Source organism: Panulirus ornatus, chromosome 12 (assembly GCF_036320965.1).
Source record: "Panulirus ornatus isolate Po-2019 chromosome 12, ASM3632096v1, whole genome shotgun sequence".
NCBI lineage: Eukaryota > Metazoa > Arthropoda > Malacostraca > Decapoda > Palinuridae > Panulirus > Panulirus ornatus.
The window spans coordinates 45,559,116-45,580,048 of NC_092235.1; the positions used below are offsets into that span (position 1 = coordinate 45,559,116).

General features: G+C 41.5%; 1 protein-coding gene across 3 annotated transcripts in view; it reads left to right on the plus strand.

Moving 5' to 3' along the window:
- Positions 1 to 20,665, plus strand: part of Xpd (general transcription and DNA repair factor IIH helicase subunit Xpd) — a 213,631-nt gene extending 192,966 nt beyond the window's left edge. For 2 of the 3 annotated variants that reach the window (XM_071667819.1, XM_071667817.1), the window contains exons 15-16: positions 2,310 to 2,519; positions 20,237 to 20,527. In XM_071667819.1, the coding sequence (XP_071523920.1) occupies positions 2,310 to 2,519; positions 20,237 to 20,377 (351 nt within the window). In that variant the 3' untranslated portion in view covers positions 20,378 to 20,527. Of the gene's footprint in view, positions 1 to 2,309; positions 2,520 to 20,236 lie in introns of all 3 variants that reach the window. The other variant, XM_071667818.1, reaches the window with a different exon arrangement.
- Positions 20,666 to 20,933: the final 268 nt, after the last annotated feature.

Below are 20,933 nucleotides of genomic sequence, written 5' to 3' on the forward strand. Positions count from 1 at the left end.
GGGGCTTGGTATTGGAGGATTCTGTTCTTTACCAGTTACTGGTAAACCCTTTGATTTTCCCCCTGTAGGTAGTAAGTAGTTGGTAGGCAGCTGATGACCAGGGAGGTTTAGTGATGTTTACATAGTGAGTCAGCACTTTAGTGATTGTCAAGTTGCACTCTTCTAACCTAGGTAGCTGTCTTTTCTTTTTACCTCACCAACACTTGGATTACTGGCATTCTGTCCACAAACTTACAATGTCTCCTTGTTACACATAACACTTAACAACAATTTAGTGACAGCTCATTCCTTGTAACTCAACATTTCCCTGTGGCAAGCACAGTTTGCTAGCCCAGCATTTTAGCAAAATGATAGGTACAGTGGATAGAAGCAGTGGGTAGGAACATTTAGGTAGGAGCATTACTTAGAAATAGTAAGTAGAAACTTCTGCAAACACTGCACTAGAGTTGCTCTCTGCCATTGGCCTGTTAAGGATGAGGCACTAAAGGCTAAGCAGTAGCATTGGAGTTTACTAGGTATGGAGACTCTGATGCCTTCGCCACCCCATTGAGGGAGTTCCAGGAGGGAATGGGCATCAAAGGTACAGATAGATAGATTGTCCCTTTTAACATTCTGGATGGGAAAAGGAGGCTCCTTTAGATGTAGTAAGATGAAGATTTTATTATCTGTGAACCATGATGGGTTTGGGCATTGCTTTAGAGCATATTGGTAAATGGCTACTCACTTATATATTTTATCTGTTCATCCCCAAGTTAGGCCCCAGTTTTAAGAGTCAGAGCAACTGATCTTAGTAATGGATAAGGTTTCAAGCTTGGATGCTTGTGTGCTGTTTTGGACTATGATCATCATAATAATTTAGATGGTCCTAAGGATGGTTCCATTGATCCCCTGAGAAAGTCAAGTCCAGCTCATTCTTAAAAGAGAAATGACTGAATGATGGTAAACTGAGCTTCTCATTTAGCATGTTTTGTGGGAGTGGTTTATGGGCCATTTTACGAGGTGAGGAGCATCCTCCTAATGACATGTTTTTGCAGGACATTTGTCCATGGGGAACCCAGTTTGTTCAGTTTCCAGACTTTTGACTTCCCCAACCAAGACCCTAGCCTAGAAGAAGAGTTGTTCTGCCTTCAACAGGTGGTCTTGGGAATAAGGTCCAAATTTTATGGAGGACACTTCAGAACTCCAAAAAGGTCACAAAAGCTTTGAATGAGAATATTCTTCAGAAAGGTCACAACAACTTTGAAAGAATATACTTTTCTTTAACCTATCAGATAGATCTGTCATGCTGGGAGAGAAACTTTCTAGTCTACATTTGTTTCAAGATTTTGCCAGTCACTGTCATTAGAAACCTAATGGAAAGTATAAATTTATGTACTTCGGAACATCATCATTTATGTCCAGTCCAGACATTGACAGATTTTATTTGTTTCATGCAAGATACAATAAAAAGACATTTGTTTTGCCTGGCTCCACCAGCAAAAGTTATTAGATTAAGATTTTGGTTCTCATTTTATAGCCAGTGCTGACTGCTTGAGCCTATGACATATGGAAAGTAGCTTCTGTGTAGGCTATTATAAGGAGTCTTTGGCATTGACAAACACCTTCTTTAGATATCACCTCTGCTTTAATCTAATAAAACTCCCTAATGTGGCTCTGGATGTGCCACATTTAAAAGAGGATGCAGAATAGGAGCCAAATTATTACAGAGTAATGGTTTTCTTGATATTTCACATCGTTCATGTGGAGATGTTCTGTCATGCTTATATAGCTCAGTGTAGAGGTGAAAATAGCTTTTAAATTATGAAAAACAAATTCCCTACAAGAGCCAGAGTCTTGAAAGCATGCAGCAGAGTCTTGAAAGCATGCATTCATTTACCCATCCCTTCCATCCTTCCTTTCTGTCTTTTTAGTAAAACTATTTCATGAGCCCTTTCAGTTAGAGGCCCCAGGCATAAACTCTAGTGGATAATAAGTGATGTGTATTGATGGCTGGAAAGCACCATCTGCAACTCTCTGTACTAATAACAACTGTATAGTTGTTTGGTCTCTGTGAATTGGTGTTTGAGAACAAGCTTGAACTGACTTCATAGATATTATGGTTGTCGAAGAGGGTGAAATCCTGGTGGATACACCCTATTTAAGGGATATAATGATGATTTGATATCTTTTTGAACAGGTACTCTCCTGATGCCCATTAGTCTGTTTTATGGAAGAGAAGTGGTTTTCCATAACTCAAAATCTATTTTCATATACATGGAATGGAGTGACTGTCCTTTTGCTAGGCTTAACAGTCTTCTCTTGTTAAACAGATCCGAGAAAGTGACTTCCTAACCTTTGATGCCATGCGTCATGCCGCACAGTGTGTTGGGAGAGTTATGCGAGGGAAGACAGATTATGGTATTATGCTGTTTGCAGACAAACGCTTTGCTAGAGCTGATAAGCGAAGCAAATTGCCTAGATGGATTCAAGAATATTTGGCAGACAGCAAGTGTGACCTTTCTACAGAGGAAGCTGTACAAGTGAGACTTTTTATGCTGTTCTTAGACTCTTGTTCATTTAGCCTTATTAACTTTATTTAATCATATATGACTGGATTCATTCAAACATGCTTAGATATGATCATAAGTTTGTGTGCATGTATGCCTGCATATGAATTATTTGATTATGATTATTTTTTTGTACAGTACTGGGAGGGAGTTCTACACTTGTGGAACCTTAAGCTTTCTCTAACATCATACAACTTTTTAAACTCTTATATACTGTTAACATTCAAAATGTCATCTCTTAGTTTTAGTTTAGTCATTCATCCATTACTCCAGTTCTATAGAGTATTTCATCACATCCCATCTCCCAAGCTTCTTATTTACCTCCTTATTTTATTCTTGTTGCTGTACTTTATATTTCATGTAGAATTATTCCCTATAAGTGCTGTGTAACTGATTCAGAACTTGAAGGTTGTGACCAAGTCTTCCCCTTACTCTTATCTTCCATTGTGGATAATTATATGGCTGTAACTCAGCTTTTTCAGTGTGTGTGTGTGTGTGTGTGTGTGTGTGTATGTAATTACCAAATTTTACATTTGTGGGGCCTTATTTCTAATAGATTGTATACTATCAAGAAGACTTTTAAATCTGTGTAAGCTGCCAGCAGTGACCATCTCCATGCTTAGTCCATTGCAGTCATTTGTTACTCTTACACTAAACCAGTAATTCTGTACATCCTCCTTTTCCAGCCTCTTTCCCAGCTTCTTATTATGACCTCTGGTAATTCTGGTGTGGCATCTCATGAAGAATTCTGCATCGTCAACATCATCTAGTTGGCTAAGGAACTTATCAGGTCACACTTTCTCTCTTATCTCCTCTAAGGTGGACAGCTATATAGCCATGAACCTTTTATTGCAGTTCAGCTGTCTTAGTTCAGGTACCCTCTCGATTGCTCTTTCTTGGATCCTCTCTGTTATATCTGTGTGCTTCTTCGTATGGAGATAAGACACGAGAGGCTGAATCCAGCTTTGTTTTGATATATGTTGTGAATAGCTTATCAAACATATGCACACTTGTCCTACACTCTCTCCACAAAGATACAAACATATCACTGCACCTTATGACTTGTGGTCCTGCCTGGTAGACAGTTTCCCTGAGTACTGCGGGATTCCCATAATGGATAGAAGGAACTCTTGGGGCAAGAAATTCATATATGTGTATTTTACATACTTGTTTGCTATTCCCTGTACTTTAAGGTGGTTTTAGGAACACATAAAGATTGGGTTTACTCGCTCACATTCACTCTCTCCCTTTGATGCATAATGCATCTAAACTAGAGCCTTCTATCCACAGCCAGGCTTGTATATATACTTACATTCTTTCTGCCTCAAGGGTACTTTTTATCTTTATAAAGCTCTTGCAGCCTTCAGGAAGCTAGACACATCCATTGATTAGGACTGTAGATCATAATAGTGATATTTGTGCACTTGTGTAGAGTGCAGAGCAGTTGAGTAGTAAGTCCTCGTTGTCTTCATTGTGGTAGTTGTATCATTGGCATGAAAACTCTTGGTATTTGTTGAGATGGTGTGTTGGGGTGGTTGCTGTCAAGAACATAAATGGGAAAAAGTGTTTCATGTTTGTCTAGATAATGTGGCTTCTGATGAAAGCAATCCTCACACCACATGTCCTCAAGCATTTCATTTCAACACATCCACCCTCTTCCATACTTTTTTATTGCAGAGCAATTGAGTAGTAAGTGCTTTGTGTGTTAATTGTATTGTGGGCATGAAGTGTTTTGGAATATGTTGAAATGGTGTTTATGTAGTTGTTGGGAGGGGTGATGTCTAGAACCTAGATAGGAAAGTGTGATTCGTGTTTGTCTAGAGAGTGTGGCCCATGATGGAAGCTGCCCTCACATCACATATTGTTCTCAAAGAATTGCATCCCCCCTATACATACACAAAAAAAGTAATGCCTCATCCATATAACACTGTTGAGACTAAACTACCATCAAATATACCCATCTTTGCCCTCATAGACAGTGATCTCTCGTACATTAACTTCCAGAGTTCCTTCTGTTACCATGGCCATTCCCAGGTATTTGAAACACTCCCACTCACTCCAAGTTCTGTCATTTCAAATTCACACTCCAGCCAACCTGTCTTTCTCCCCTGCTAAACTTGATAATCTTAATTTTATTCTCATTAATTCTCAACTTTTTCTTGTTGTACATTCTCTGAACCTGAGACACCAGATCCTGGAATATATTACTGTGGTCTACCAACAGAGCTCTGTCATCAGTACTCAGTAACTGACTCACCTCTCATGTCCCTCCACCCCCAAACAGACTGCAGACCTGCTTCTCTCTCCAAGACCCTCACCACTTGATCCATAAACAGATTAGACAGCCATGGTGACATCATACACCCTTATCACAAATTCATTCACACTGAACTACTTGCCCTCCCCTTCCTATATGAATAATTTGTACACACACCTTGCTCTCGTGATAGAAACTCCTCACCACTTCTAGTGGCTTTCCTCCCTCACATTATGATCTTAACACCTCCCACAAAGCATTTCTGATCTGATTTCTGATTATCATACACTTTTCACTTTTCTTCACCTCTTTTCCACTTGTTACAGTTCCCCATCTGTTCCATTCACTATTGCCCTCAACTGCTCTCCAGTTATCCTCATACTATTGATTTCTTTCTAAACTTTTTTCTCATTCTATGTCACCCCAACTTTCATTAGCCCATTGTTTCAGCTTTGCATCTTCCTGTTGATATGCTGCATCCTCTTCTGCATCTTCCATTCACTCTCACTCCTTCCCTGCAGATAATTCCCATGCACCTTTCTTTTTTCTTTCATGAACAACTTTACTTCTTCATCCCACGACTTGCTGCCTTTTCTCATATTCCCACATCCCACACACATGCAAGCACCACTTCCCGTGACACATACCATTCTTCATTTACTTCGCATAGTTTTGTGTACTGACTTCTTTTACCATTCTTCCCCAAATCTGTCCTGTTATCTCTTCACACAAGTCTGTTTTCCAAACTCACTCACTTTCGCCACCCCCTTCCCACCCTTGTCATTTTCTCTTTTACTGAAGCCCCTCAACAATCTTTCACCCTCTCTTTCATGGAGAAATGATTAGACACACCACCAGCTGCCCATCTCAGCAAATTTTCATCCAAAAATATATCTTTAGCACACCTATCCATTAGAACATAATAAGCATTGCCCTTTTACCATTAATTCCACTCAGCCATGTATTTCTTATTCAATAAACTTGATCGCCATTTCCCATGTGAGTGAGGTAGTGCCAGTAAAATTGACGAAAAAAGACCCATCCACTCACATGCACACATTTATACATAAATGCACATACACGTACATATACATACGTATATCAACATATGCATATTTTTTTTCACACTATTTGCCATTTCCCGCGTTAGTGTTAAGAACAGAGGACTCAGCCTTTGAGGGAAATCCTCACTTGGACCCCTTCTTTGTTCTTTCTGGAAAATCAAAAACGAGAGGGGGGAGGATTTCCAGTACCCCGCTCCCTCCCCATTTAGATGCCTTCTACAACACACAGGGAATACGTGGGAAGTATTCTTTCTCTCCTATTCCCAGGGATAATATACATATATACATACATATTATCCCTGGGGATAGAGGAGAAAGAATACTTCCCACACATTCCCTGCCTGTCGTAGAAGGCGACTAAAGGGGACGGGAGCGGGGGGCTAGAAACCCTCCCCTCCTTGTATTTTAACTTTCTAAAAGGAGAAACAGAAGAAGGAGTCATGCGGGGAGTGCTCATCCTCCTCGAAGGCTCAGATTGGGGTGTCTAAATGTGTGTGGATGTAACCAAGATGAGAAAAAAGGAGAGATAGGTAGTATGTTTGAGGAAAGGAACCTGGATGTTTTGACTCTGAGTGAAACGAAGCTCAAGGTTAAAGGGGAAGAGTGGTTTGGGAATGTTTTGCGAGTAAAGTCAGGGGGTAGTGAGAGGACAAGAGCAAAGGAAGGAGAAGCACTACTCCTGAAACAGGAGTGGTGGGAGTATGTGATAGAGTGTAAGAAAGAAAACTCTAGATTCATATGGGTAAAACTGAAAGTGGATGGAGAGGGATGGTGATTATTGGTGCCTATGCACTTGGGCATGAAAGGAAAGATCATGAGAGGCAACTGTTTTGGGAGCAGCTGAATGAGTGTGTTAGTGGTTTTGATGCACAAGACCGGGTTATAGTGATGGGTGATTTGAATGCAAATGTGAGTAATGTGGCAGTTGAGGGAATAATTGGTGTACATTGGGTGTTCAGTGTTGTAAATGGAAATGATGGAGAGCTTGTATATTTCTGTGCTGAAAAGGAAATGGTGATTGGTAATACCTGGTTTAAAAAGCGAGATATACATAAGTATACATATGTAAGTAAGAGAGATGGCCAGAGAGCGTTATTGGATTACGTGTTAATTGTTAGGCGCGCAAAAGAGAGACTTTTGGATGTTAATGTGCTGAGAGGTGCAACTGGAGGGATGTCTGATCATTATCTTGTAGAGGCGAAAGTGAAGATTTGTAGAGGTTTTCAGAAAAGAAGAGAGAATGTCGGGGTGAAGAGAGTGGTGAGAGTAAGTGAGCTTGGGAAGGAGACTTGTGTGAGGAAGTACCAGGAGAGAATGAGTACAGAATGGAAAAAGGTGAGAGCAAAGGACATAAGGAGAGTGCGGGAGGAATGGGATGTATGTAGGGAAGCAGTGATGGCTTGCGCAAAAGATGCTTGTTGCATGAGAAGTATGGGAGGTGGGCAGATTTGGAAGGGTAGTGAGTGGTGGGATGAAGAAGTAAGATTGTTAGTAAAAGATAAGAGAGATGCATTTGGACGATTTTTGCCGGGAAATAATGCAAATGAATGGGAGATGTATAAAAGAAGAGGCAGGAGGTCAAGAGAAAGGTGCAAGAGGTAAAAGAGAGGGCAAATCTGAGTTGGGGTGAGAGAGTATCATTAAATTTTAGGGAGAATAAAAAGATGTTTTGGAAGGAGGTAAATAAAGTGCGTAAGAAAAGGGAATCAATGGGAACTTCAGTGAAGGGGGCTAATGGGGAGGTGATAACAAGTAGTGGTGATGTGAGAAGAAGATGGAGTGAGTATTATGAAGGTTTGTTGAATGTGTTTGATGATAGAGTGGCGGATATAGGGTGTTTTGTTCAAGGTGGTGTGCAAAGTGAGAGGGTTAGGGAGAATGATTTGGTAAACAGAGAAGAGGTAGTAAAAGCTTTGTGGAAGATGAAAGCCGGCAAGGCAGCGGGTTTGGATGGTATTGCAGTGGAATTTATTAAAAGAGGGGGTGACTGTATTGTTGACTGGTTGGTAAGGTTATTTAATATATTTATGACTCATGGTGAGGTGCCTGAGGATTGGCAGAATGCTTGCATAGTGCCATTGTACAAAGGCAAAGGAGATAAAAGTGAGTGCTCAAATTACAGAGGTATAAGTTTGTTGAGTATTCCTGGGAAATTAATATGGGAGGGTATTGATTGAGAGGGTGAAGGCATGTACAGAGCATCAGATTGGGGAAGAGCAGTGTGGTTTCAGAATTGGTAGAGGATGTTTGGATCAGGTGTTTGCTTTGAAGAATGTTTGTGAGAAATACTTAGAGAAGCAAATGGATTTGTATGTAGCATTTATGGATCTGGAGAAGGTATATGATAAAGTTGATAGAGATGCTCTGTGGAAGGTATTAAGAATATATGGTGTGGGAGGCAAGTTGTTAGAAGCAGCGAAAAGTTTTTATCGAGGATGTAAGGCATGTGTACGTGTAGGAAGAGAGAAAAGTGATTGGTTCTCAGTGAATGTCGGTTTGCGGCAGGGGTGTGTGATGTCTCTATGGCTATTTAATTTGTTTATGGATGGGGTTGTTAGGGAGGTGAATGCAAGAGTTTTGGAAAGAGGGGCAAGTATGCAGTCTGTTGTGGATGAGAGAGCTTGGGAAGTTAGTCAGTTGTTGTTCGCTGATGATACAGCGCTGATGGCTGATTCGTGTGCAGAAGCTGGTGACTGAGTTTGGTAAAGTGTGTGAAAGAAGAAAGCTGAAAGTAAATGTGAATAAGAGCAAAGTTATTAGGTACAATAGGGTTGAGGGACAAATCAGTTGGGAGGTAAGTTTGAATGGAGAAAAACTGGAGGAAGTGAAGTGTTTTAGATATCTGGGATTGGATTTGACAGCGGATTGATCCATGGAAGCGGAAGTGAATCATAGGGTGGGGGAGGGGGCAAAAGTTCTTGATGCATTGAAAAATCTGTGGAAGTCAAGAACATTATCTCGGAAAGCAAAAATGGGTATGTTTGAAGGAATAGTGGTTCCAACATATGGTTGCGAGGCGTGGGCTATAGATAGAGTTGTGTGGAGGAGGGTGGATGTGCTGGAAATGAGATGTTTGAGGACAGTATGTGGTGTGAGGTGGTTTGATCGAGTAAGTAATAATAGGGTAAGAGAGATGTGTGGTAATAAAAAGAGTGTGGTTGAAAGAGGAGAAGAGGGTGTTTTGAAATGGTTTGGTCACATGGAGAGAATGAGTGACGAAAGATTGACCAAGAGGATATATGTGTCAGAGGTGGAGGGAACGAGAAGTGGGAGACCAGATTGGAGGTGGAAAGATGGATTGAAAAAGATTTTGAGTGATTGGGGCCTGAACATGCAGGAGGGTGAAAGGCATGCAAGGAATAGAGTGAATTGGAACAATATGGTATGCTGGGGTCGACGTGCTGTCAATGGATTGAACCAGGGCATGTGAAGTGTCTGGGGTAAACCATGGAAAGTTCTGTGGGGCCTGGATGTGGAAAGGGAGCTGTGGTTTCGGTGCATTATTACATGACAGCTAGAGACTGAGTGTGAACAAATGTGGCATTTGTTGTCTTTTCTTAGCCCTACCTCGCACACTTGAGGGGGGTAGGGGGTTGTTATTTTATGTTTGGCGAGGTGGCGATGGGAATGAATAAAGGGAGACAGTATGAATTACGTACAGGTTTATATATGTATATGTCTGTGCGGGAGCGGGAGGCTGGAAATCCTCCCCTCTCGTTTTTTTTTTTTTTTTTTTTTTTTTCCAAAAGAAGGAACAGAGAAGAGGGCCAGGTGAGGATATTCCCTCAAAGACCCAGTCCTCTGTTCTTAACGCTACCTCGTCATCGCAGGAAATGGCAAATAGTATGAAAGAAAAAGAAAGAAATGTCTGTGTGTATATATATATGTATTCGTTGAGATGTATAGGTATGTATATTTGCTTGTGTGGGTGTGTATGTATATACATGTGTATGTGGGTGGGTTGGGCCATTTTTTCGTCTGTTTCCTTGTGCTACCTCGCTAATGCGGGAGACAGCGATAGAGCAAAATAGATAAGAATAATATAAAAAGATGTTCTGGAAGGAGGTAAATAAAGATGGGAATATCGGTGAAGGGTGCTAATGAGGAGGTAATAACAAGTAGTGGTCATTTGAGAAGGAGATGGAGTGAGTATTTTGAAGGTATGGTGAATGTGTTAGATAATAGAGTGGCAGATATAAGGTATTTTGGTCAAGATGGTGTGCGAAGAGAGAGGGTCAGGGAGAATGATTTGTTAAACAGAGAAGTGGTAGTGAAAGCTTTGCGGAAGATGAAAGCCGGCAAGGAGGTGGGTTTGGATGGTATTGCAGTGGAATTTATTAAAAATGGGGGGTGACTGTGTTGTTGGCTGGTTGGTAAGGATATTCAGTGTATGAATGTCTCATGGTGAAGTGCCTGAGGATTGGCGGAATGCATGCATAGTGCCATTGTACAAAGGCAAAGGGATAAAGGTGAGTGTTCAAGTTACAGAGGTATAAGTTTGTTGAGTATTCCTGGGAAATTATGGGGAAGGGTATTGATTGAGAGGGTGAAGGCATGTACAGAGCATCAGATTGGGAAAGAGCAGTATGGTTTCAGAGGTGGTAGAGGATGTGTGGATCAGGTGTTTGCTTTGAAGAATGTGTGTGATAAATACTTAGAAAAACAAATGGATTTGTATGTAGCATTTATGGATCTGGAGAAGGCATATGATAGAGTTAATAGAAAATACTTAGAATAACAAATGGATTTGTATACAGCATTTATGGATCTGGAGAAGGCATATGATAGAGTTGATAGAGATGCTTTGTGGAAAGTATTAAGAGTATATGGCGTGGGAGGCAAGTTGCTAGAAGCAGTGAAAAGTTTTTATTGAGGATGTAAGGCATGTGTACGAGTAGGAAGAGAGGAAAGTCATTGGTTGATTGGTTCTCAGTGAATGCCAGTTTGCGGCAGGGATGCGTGATGTCTCCATGGTTGTTTACTTTGTTTATGGATGGGTTTGTTAGGAAGGTGAATGCAAGAGTTTTGGAGAGAGGGGCAAGTATGCTCTTTGTTGTGGATGAGAGGGCTTGGGAAGTGAGTCAGCTGTTGTTTGCTGATGATACACTGCTGGTGGCTAATATGGGTGAGAAACTCCAGAAGTTGGTGAGTTTGGTAAAGTGTGTGAAAGAAGAAAGCCAAGAGTAAATGTGAATAAGAGCAAGGTTATTAGGTACCGTAGGGTTGAGGGCCAAGTCAGTTAGGAGGTAAGTTTGAATGTAGAAAAACTGGAGGAAGTGAAGTGTTTTAGATATCTTGAGAGTGGATTTGGCAGCGGATGGAACCATGGAAGCAGAAGAGAGCCACAGGGTGGGGGAAGGAACAAAAGTGCTGGGAGCATTGAAGATTGTGTGGAAGGCGAGGAGATTATCTCGGAAAGCAAAAATGGGTATGTTTGAGGGAATAGTGGTTCCAACAATGTTATATGGGTGTCAGGCGTGGGCTATAGATAAGGTTGTGCAGAGGAGGGTGGATGTATCGGAAATGAGATGTTTGAGGACAATACGTGGTGTGAAGTGGTTTGATCGAGTTAGCAACAAAAGGGTAAGAGAGATGTGTGGTAATAAAAAGAGTGTTGTTGGAAGAGCAGAAGAGGGTGTATTGAAATGGTTTGGTCACATGGAGAGAATGAGTGAGGAAAGATTGACAAAGAGGATATATGTCAGAGATGGAGGGACCAAATTGGAGGTGGAAGGATGGAGTGAAAAAGATTTTAGGCGATCGCAGCCTGAACATGCAGGAGGGTGAAAGTCTTGCGAGGAATAGAGTGAATCGGAACGATGTGGTATACTGGGGTCGACGTGCTATCAATGGATTGAACCAGGGCATGTGAAGCGTCTGGGGTAAACCATGGAAAGTTTTGTGGGGCCTGGATGTGGAAAGGGAGCTGTGGTTTCGGTGCATTATACATGACAGCTAGATGTGGAAAGGGAGCTTTGGTTTCGGTGCATTATACATGACTGCTAGAGACTAAGTGTGAATGAATGTGGACTTTGTTGTCTTTTCCTAGTGCTACCTTGCTTATGTGTGGGGTGAGGGGGGTGTCATTTCATGTGTGGTGGGGTGGGAACGGGAATGAATAAAGGCAGCAAGTATGAATTATGTACATGTGTATATATGTATATGTCTGTGTATGTGTATGGGGATAGGGGAGAAAGAATACTTCCCACGTATTCCCTGCGTGTCGTAGAAGGCGACTAAAAGGGAAGGGAGCGGGGGGCTGGAAATCCTCCCCTCTCGTTTTTTTTTTTTTAATTTTCGAAAAGAAGGAACAGAGAAGAGGGCCAGGTGAGGATATTCCCTCAAAGGCCCAGTCCTCTGTTCTTAACGCTACCTCGCTATCGCGGGAAATAGCGAATAGTATGAAAAAAAAATATATATATATATATATATATATATATATATATATATCGAGGATGTAAGGCATGTGTACGTGTAGGAAGAGAGGAAAGTGATTGGTTCTCAGTGAATGTAGGTTTGCGGCAGGGGTGTGTGATGTCTCCATGGTTGTTTAATTTGTTTATGGATGGGGTTGTTAGGGAGGTGAATGCAAGAGTTTTGGAAAGAGGGGCAAGGATGAAGTCTGTTGGGGATGAGAGAGCTTGGGAAGTGAGTCAGTTGTTGTTCACTGATGATACAGCACTGGTGGCTGATTCATGTGAGAAACTGCAGAAGCTGGTGACTGAGTTTGGTAAAGTGTGTGGAAGAGGAAAGTTAAGAGTAAATGTGAATAAGAGCAAGGTTATTAGGTACAGTAGGGTTGAGGGTCAAGTCAATTGGGAGGTGAGTTTGAATGGAGAAAAACTGGAGGAAGTAAAGTGTTTTAGATATCTGGGAGTGGATCTGCCAGCGGATGGAACCATGCAAGCGGAAGTGGATCATAGGATGGGGGAGGGGGCGAAAATTCTGGGAGCCTTGAAGAATGTGTGGAAGTCGAGAACATTATCTCGGAAAGCAAAAATGGGTATGTTTGAAGGAATAGTGGTTCCAACAATGTTGTATGGTTGTGAGGCGTGGGCTATGGATGGAGTGGTGCGCAGGAGGATGGATGTGCTGGAAATGAGATGTTTGAGGACAATGTGTGGTGTGAGGTGGTTTGATCGAGTAAGTGACGTAAGGGTAAGGGAGATGTGTGGAAATAGAAAGAGCGTGGTTGAGAGAGCAGAAGAGGGTGTTTTGAAATGGTTTGGGCACATGGAGAGAATGAGTGAGGAAAGATTGACCAGGAGGATATATGTGTCGGAGGTGGGGGGAACGAGGAGAAGAGGGAGACCAAATTGGAGGTGGAAGGATGGAGTGAAAAAGATTTTGTGTGATCGGGGCCTGAACATGCAGGAGGGTGAAAGGAGGGCAAGGAATAGAGTGAATTGGAGCGATGTGGTATACCGGGGTTGACGTGCTGTCAGTGGATTGAATCAGGGCATGTGAAGCCTCTGGGGTAAACCATGGAAAGCTGTGTAGGTATGTATATTTGCGTGTGTGGACGTATGTATATACATGTGTATGGGGGTGGGTTGGGCCATTTCTTTCGTCTGTTTCCTTGCGCTACCTCGCAAACGCGGGAGACAGCAAAAAAGAAAAAAAAATATATATATATATATAGAGAGAGAGAGAGAGAGAGAGAGAGAGAGATGCTCTGTGGAAGGTATTAAGAATATATGGTGTGGGAGGCGAGTTGTTAGAAGCAGTGAAAAGTTTTCATCGAGGATGTAAGGTATGTGTTCGTGTAGGAAGAGAGGAAAGTGATTGGTTCTCAGTGAATGTAGGCTTGCGGCAGGGGTGTGTGATGTCTCCATGATTGTTTAATTTGTTTATGGATGGGGTTGTTAGGGAGGTGAATGCAAGAGTTTTGGAAAGAGGGGCAAGTATGCAGTCTGTTGTGGATGAGAGAGCTTGGGAAGTGAGTCAGTTGTTGTTCGCTGATGATACAGCGCTGGTGGCTGATTCATATAAGAAACTGCAGAAGCTGGTGACTGAGTTTGGTAAAGTGTGTGAAAGAAGAAAGTTAAGAGTAAATGTGAATAAGAGCAAGGTTATTAGGTATAGTAGGGTTGAGGGTCAAGTGAATTGGGAGGTAAGTTTGAATGTAGGTTTGCGGCAGGGGTGTGTGATGTCTCCATGGTTGTTTAATTTGTTTATGGATGGGGTTGTTAGGGAGGTGAATGCAAGAGTTTTGGAAAGAGGAGCAAGTATGAAGTCTGTTGGGGATGAGAGAGCTTGGGAAGCGAGTCAGTTATTGTTTGCTGATGATACAGCACTGGTGGCTGATTCATGTGAGAAACTGTAGAAGCTGGTGACTGAGTTTGATAAAGTGTGTGAAAGAAGAAAGTTAAGAGTAAATGTGAATAAGAGCAAGGTAATTAGGTACAGTAGGGTTGAGGGTCAAGTCAATTGGGAGGTGAGTTTGAATGGAGAAAAACTGGAGGAAGTAAAGTGTTTTAGATATCTGGGAGTGGATCTGGCAGTGGATGGAACCATGGAAGCGGAAGTGGATCATAGGGTGGGGGAGGGGGCGAAAATCCTGGAAGCCTTGAAGAATGTGTGGAAGTTGAGAACATTCTCTCGGAAAGCAAAAATGGGTATGTTTGAAGGAATAGTGGTTCCAACAATTTTGTATGGTTGCGAGGCGTGGGCTATGGATAGAGTTGTGCGCAGGAGGATGGATGTGCTAGAAATGAGATGTTTGAGGACAATGTGTGGTGTGAGGTGGTTTGATCGAGTAAGTAACGTAAGGGTAAGAGAGATGTGTGGAAATAAAAAGAGCATGGTTGAGAGAGCAGAAGAGGGTGTTTTGAAATGGTTTGGGCACATGGAGAGAATGAGTGAGGAAAGATTGACCAAGAGGATATATGTGTCGGAGGTGGAGGGAACGAGGAGAAGTGGGAGACCAAATTGGAGGTGGAAAGATGGAGTGAAAAAGATTTTGTGTGATCGGGGCCTGAACATGCAGGAGGGTGAAAGGAGGGCAAGGAATAGAGTGAATTGGATCGATGTGGTATACCGGGGTTGACGTGCTGTCAGTGGATTGAATTAGGGCATGTGAAGTGTCTGGGGTAAACCATGGAAAGCTGTGTAGGTATGTATATTTGCGTGTGTGGACGTATGTATATACATGTGTATGGGGGTGGGTTGGGCCATTTGCAAATCCACAAGCTTTTCACCATTTCCATTCACGTCACTGAATACCTCATGCACACCAGTTATACCCTCATCTGCCACATTACTTGCTTTCGCATTCATATAACCTATCATTAGTACTCAGATTTGTGCACCAAAACTGCTGACACACTCATTCAGCTCCTCCCAAAACATTTCCCTCTCGTGATCTTTCTTCTCATGACCAGCTGCATAAGCACCAATAAGTGAGCTTGGAAAGGAGACTTGTGTGAAGGAATACCAGGAAAGATTGAATGTGGTATGGCAAAAGGTTAGAGCAGATGAAATGAGTGGAGTGAGTGAGGAATGGGATATCTTTAGGGAAGCAGGGATGCATGTGGCATGAGAAAGGTGAGCAGATTAGAAAGGGTAGTGAGTGGTGGGATGAAGAATTAAAGTTGTTAGTGAAAGAGAAAGGAGAGGTATTTGGTTAGTGCAAATGACTGAGAGATGTTTAAGAGAAAGAGGCAGGAGGTCAAGAGGAAGGTGCAAGGGTTGAAAAAGAGGGCAAATGAGTGTTGGAGTGAGAGAGTATCATTACACTTTAGGGAAAATAAAAAGATGTTCTGGAAGGAGGTGAATAATGTGCAAAAGACAAGAGAACAAATGGGAACATCAGTTGAGGGGGCAAGGGGGAAGTGATAACAGGTAGTGATGGAGTGAGAAGGAGACAGAGTATTTTAAAGGATTGTTGAATGTGTTTAATGACAGAGTGGCAGATGTAGGGTGTTTTTGTCAGGGTGGTATGCAGAGTGAGAGAATCAGGGAGAGTGGTTTGGTGAAGAGAGAAGAGGTGATGAAAGCCTTGTGGAAGATGAAATCCAGCAAGGTGGTTGGAGTGTATGATATCGCTGTCGAATTTATTAAGAAAGGGAGTGGCTGTGTTGTTGATTGGTTGGTAAGGATATTCAGTGTATGGATGGATCATGGTGAAGTGCCAGAGGATTGGCAGAATGCATGTATAGTGCCATTGTACAAAGGCAAAGGGAATAAAGATGAGTGGTCAGACTACAGAGGCATAAGTTTGTCAAGTATACCTGGAAAGTTGCATGGGAGGGTATTGATTGAGAGGGTGAAGGCATATACAGAGCATCAGATTGTGGAGGAGCAGTGTGGTCTCAGAAGTGGTAGAGGATGTGTGGACCAGGTGCTTGCTTTGATGAATATATGTGAGAAATACATAGAAAAACAGATGGATCTGTTTGTGGCATTTATAGATCTGTAGAAGGCACATTATTGGGTTGATAGAGATGCTTTGTGTAAGGTATTAAGAATATAAGGTGTGGGAGGTAAGCTGCTAGAAGCAGTGAAAAGTTTTTATCAAGGGTGTAAGGCATGTGTACAAGAAGAAAGAGAGGAGAGTGATTGGTTCTCTCTGAAGGTTGGTCTGTAGCAGGGGTGTGTGATGTTACTATAATTGTTTAATTGTATATGGATCGGGTGGTTAGGGAGGTAAATCCAGGAGTTTTGGAGAGAGATGTAAGTATGCAGTCTGTTGGGGATGTGAGGGCCTGGGAAGTGAGTCAGTTGTTGTTTGTTGGTGATACAGCGCTGGTGGCTCATTGAAGTGAGAAAGTGCAGAAGTTGGTGACCAAGTTTGGAAAAGTGTGTGAAAGGAGAAAGTTGAGGGTGGATGTGAATAAAAGCAAGGTTATTAGATTCAGCAGGGTTGAGGGACAAGTTAGTTGGGATGTGAGTTTGAATAGAGAAAAATTGGAGGAAGTGAAGTGCTTTAAATATCTGGGAGTGAATGGAACATTGGAAGTGGGTCATAGGGTGGGGAAGGAGGTGCAGGTTCTGGGAGCACTGAAGAATGTGTATAAAGAGAGAATGTTGGTTGCCTCAGAGAGCAAAAATGGATATGTTTGAAGGGATAGTAGTTCCAACAATATTATATGGTTGTGAGGCATGGGATATAGATGGGGATGTATGGAGGAGGGTGGATGTGTTGGAAATGAAATGTTTAATGACAATATGTGGTGTGAGGTGGTTTGATTGAGTAAGTAATGAAAGGGTAAGAGAGATGTGTGGTAATAGAAATAGTATGGTTGAGAGAGCAGAAGAGAGTGTTAAAAAGGTTAGGATAGAATGAGTGAGGAAAGATTGATGAAGAGGATATATGTTTCAAAGGTGGAGGGAACAAGGAGAAGCAGGAGTCCAAATTGGAGGTGGAAGGGTGGAGTGAAAATGATTTTGAGTGACTGGGGCCTGAACATGCAGGAGGGTGAAAAGCATGCATGGAATAGAGTGAATTGGAACGTTGTGGCAAATTAGGGTCATCATGCTGTCAGTGGACTGAACCAGGGCATGTCTGGGGTAAACCATGGAAAGTGCTGTGGGGCATGGTTATGGATAGGGAGCTGTGATATCGATGCATTGCATTTGAGAGCCTTTTTCATTTGTTATCTGGCTTTATCTTGTTGACTGTGGAGTGGAGTGGCACTAGGAATGGATGAGGGCAAGAAAGTATGAATATGTACATTTGTGTATATGTATATATATATGTATATATGTATGTGCATGTATGTTTATATGTGTGTATATGAGTGGATTCATTGGTCTTTTTTTGTTTCCTGGCACTACCTTGCTAATGCAGAAAATTGCACTCCATCCTTGTAAGTACCACTCAAACACCTTTATATTCTCTTTCACTAGCATCTTCACTTCTTTATCCCACTACTCATTACCCTTTTTAATCTGCCCACCTCTCACTAATTGCATGCCACATACATCTCTTGCACATGCCATCACTGCTTCCCTAAATACCTCCCATTTCCCACCCACTCCCCTCACTTCATTTGCTCTTGCCTTTTGCCATTCTACACTGTCTCTCATGGTATTTCTTCACTCAAGCCTCCTTTCCAAGCTTGCTTGCTCTCTCCACTTTCTTTTTCCTGACATTGTCTCTTCTTTTTTGGAAACCTTGCCTCCACAAGATAATGATAGACATCTCACCTACTGCCCTTCTCTGCACATTTACTTCCAAAAGTCTCTTTTACATGCCTATCTCTCTTTGTAAACCAGGTATTCCCAGTCACCAGTCTTTTTACAGCACACAACCCCACAATCTCTTATCCATTTCCATTCATAACACTGAATACCCCATGCCTACTAATTATACCCTCAGCTGCCACATTACTTACTTTTGCATTTAAATCACCCATCATTAATAAGTGGTCTTGTACACCAAAACTGCTGACACACTCACTCAACTGCTTCCAAAACACTTGCCTCTCATGATCTTTCTTCTCATGGCCAGGTGCATAATCACCAATAATCACCCATTTCCCGCTATCCACTTTCACTTTTACCCTCATCAATCTAGAATTACTTTCATGCACGGTCACAAACTTGCACAACTCATGCTTCAGGAGTAGTACTACTTCCTTAGCTCTTTCCTCTCACCAATCTGTGACTTTACTCACAAGACATTTCCACACCATTCTTCCTCTTTCCCCTTGAACTTCATTTCACTCAAAGCTAAAACATCTCTCCTCTCTTCTTATCTTGGTTACATCCACACATCTTTTTAAGCCAAGTGTTTCTTATCACCAGTCCTTTTTCAGCAAACAGCTTAACCAGCTGTTCACCATTTTATGCACATTGGGTACTCCAGTACTACATTGTAGCAAAGACCAAAGAGTGCAGTAGTGTCAACAGTGTGTGTCACACTGAAACTGATGGCCCCTTGTGAAGTATGCTTACTATGGCAGCTGCACTTCAAAATTCATCTTCACCCCTTTGAGGTGTTTATTGTATCTGAAGTTGATTATGGCTTTTAGTTCTGTTGGCACGCTGTTTGAACAAGGCTGCTTCGTTACTTTATTTAAGAAGGGCAGATCTTGGAAGAACCTCCCATTAAAAACAAGACAAAAGAAGGATAGAATTCCTCCTCCTCCTCCACCTGACAGCTGATGCTGGGCCATGGGTTTAGAACTTGCTGTCCCTCACCAGTAAAGGATGTTCTTGGATCATACCTTAACTTGGAGAAGATTGCAAGCTGTGCCTGCCTGAGCCTTTGTACAGGTTGATCCCTACCTTTCACAGGTTTGCTTACAGTATATGGTTCTCCTTTTCATAAGGAAAAGGAGGTTCTTTCAAATCTTCCACCAACATTGAAAACTATCTTTTGGACCCAGCACAGCTAGGAATTGTTGTATTTATCATGGAGATCCTACCTCACACCAACATGGTTATTCTTGTGCTCATCATTTCCCTTTGCTTCCTTCAGAAGAACTCTCAGTGCTTCCTCCTGAGGGTTAAGAACTGTCAGGTTTTTATAAGCCACAAGACCCTTCTCCTTCCTATTGGTGTGAGAACTTTGACTCTTGACTTTATGTAACATGGTATCAGCAGAATTTGTTTTAGGGACCACTTTGTCATGGAGAAGAGTTGAACCTCCATTTGCCCTAGATTTCAATGGTAACTTTAGGCTCATTTTTCAAAGATTATTTGCTTCCTAATGGTTCTTAGACATATGTTTGCAGAGAGCTTGGTTTGATTGTTTTTGAATTTCTCACTGTTGTACTACAATCTCATTCCTTGCAAGAAAAACTTCTCTGATGCCAAGCAAGCCCTCAAAGAAATCAAATAGCTAATCTTGTTATTCTCTGAAGATATTTTGAAAGTGCCCAGTGTAATTTGTACTGCCATAGAGAAGAGACTATGGCCTTTCTTTGGCCTACCAGACCCACTTTTTCCCTTGGAGAGTTTTCTGGCTTATTTTGTGTTTCATGACCTTGAGGACTTGAAATCTCTCATCATATTTAAAGAGAAATAAAAAGTAGATTTACCATTAAGATTTCTTAAGCATTCATGATAGAAAATGCAGTCCTATAGATGAAAGATGGTTGGAGTACCCATTTTTAGATTGAATCCCTTCTCCCCAGGCTTTGCCAAGTCAAGTTACTTAATTCATCCTCCTTCCTTTGTGTAATTCTGGAAAGGAATCTCTCTAATGATTCCTTGCACTTCCTCATTCTACCCTCTTTTTTTTTTCTTCCTTCTTTCTTAAACCATGCATATCTTGTACTGTTTTTACACTGTTTCATACTTAACCTTTTCATGAGTTAACATTCCACTCCATAATAGTAGAAGCTGTCAGAGAAAAGTTTAAGCTTAATATTTTGATTTCAGTCATGAAATTTGATGATTGTTGTTTTCTGACTGTACAGGTAACAAGACCATGGCTAAGGCAGATGGCTCAGCCATTTACCAGGGATGATCAGTTAGGGGTATCGCTTCTCACCCTTGAACAGCTCAACTCAGCAGAAAACATTGAGAAAATCCAAAAGAGGGCTCAGCAGTCACTCTGAGGTATGATTCAAAACTAGTTATTTTTTTTATAGGGAAGAGATTTACCCTCAAAATTCTTCATCATTCACAAATGTTTTTTGAAAGCATAATGATGATGATTTAAAGATTTATGATAATACAGTCATGTAATCATCTGAAATACCAGTACTTCTTTGTAAACTGTTTGTATGAGTAATGTAAAGGAGAGTGTCAGGGCATTACCAACAGCTTTCCTTGTTGCCCCCATGACTGTAAATACTAAGTTAAACCCTCATGTACCCGCTTCCAAAATACATATTTTGTAAATTTTTCGTTGTTTTTCTGTCTTTTACCTTGAATCTTGTTGATACCTACTTTAGGATGATCAAGACTTACAGCCTTATTATTTGCTAACATTACCCTCAACTTATTTTTAGAATGCTAAATTGAACAAAGTATACCAAACTAAATGAATCAATTCAATCCTTTCACTTTACTGACCAAGCTAATCTCTAGTGAAATGTACATCTTTCACATCACCCTCACACACAACTCTCTTTAACTTCTATGGCCTCCTTATTTGAAATACTTCAAGTT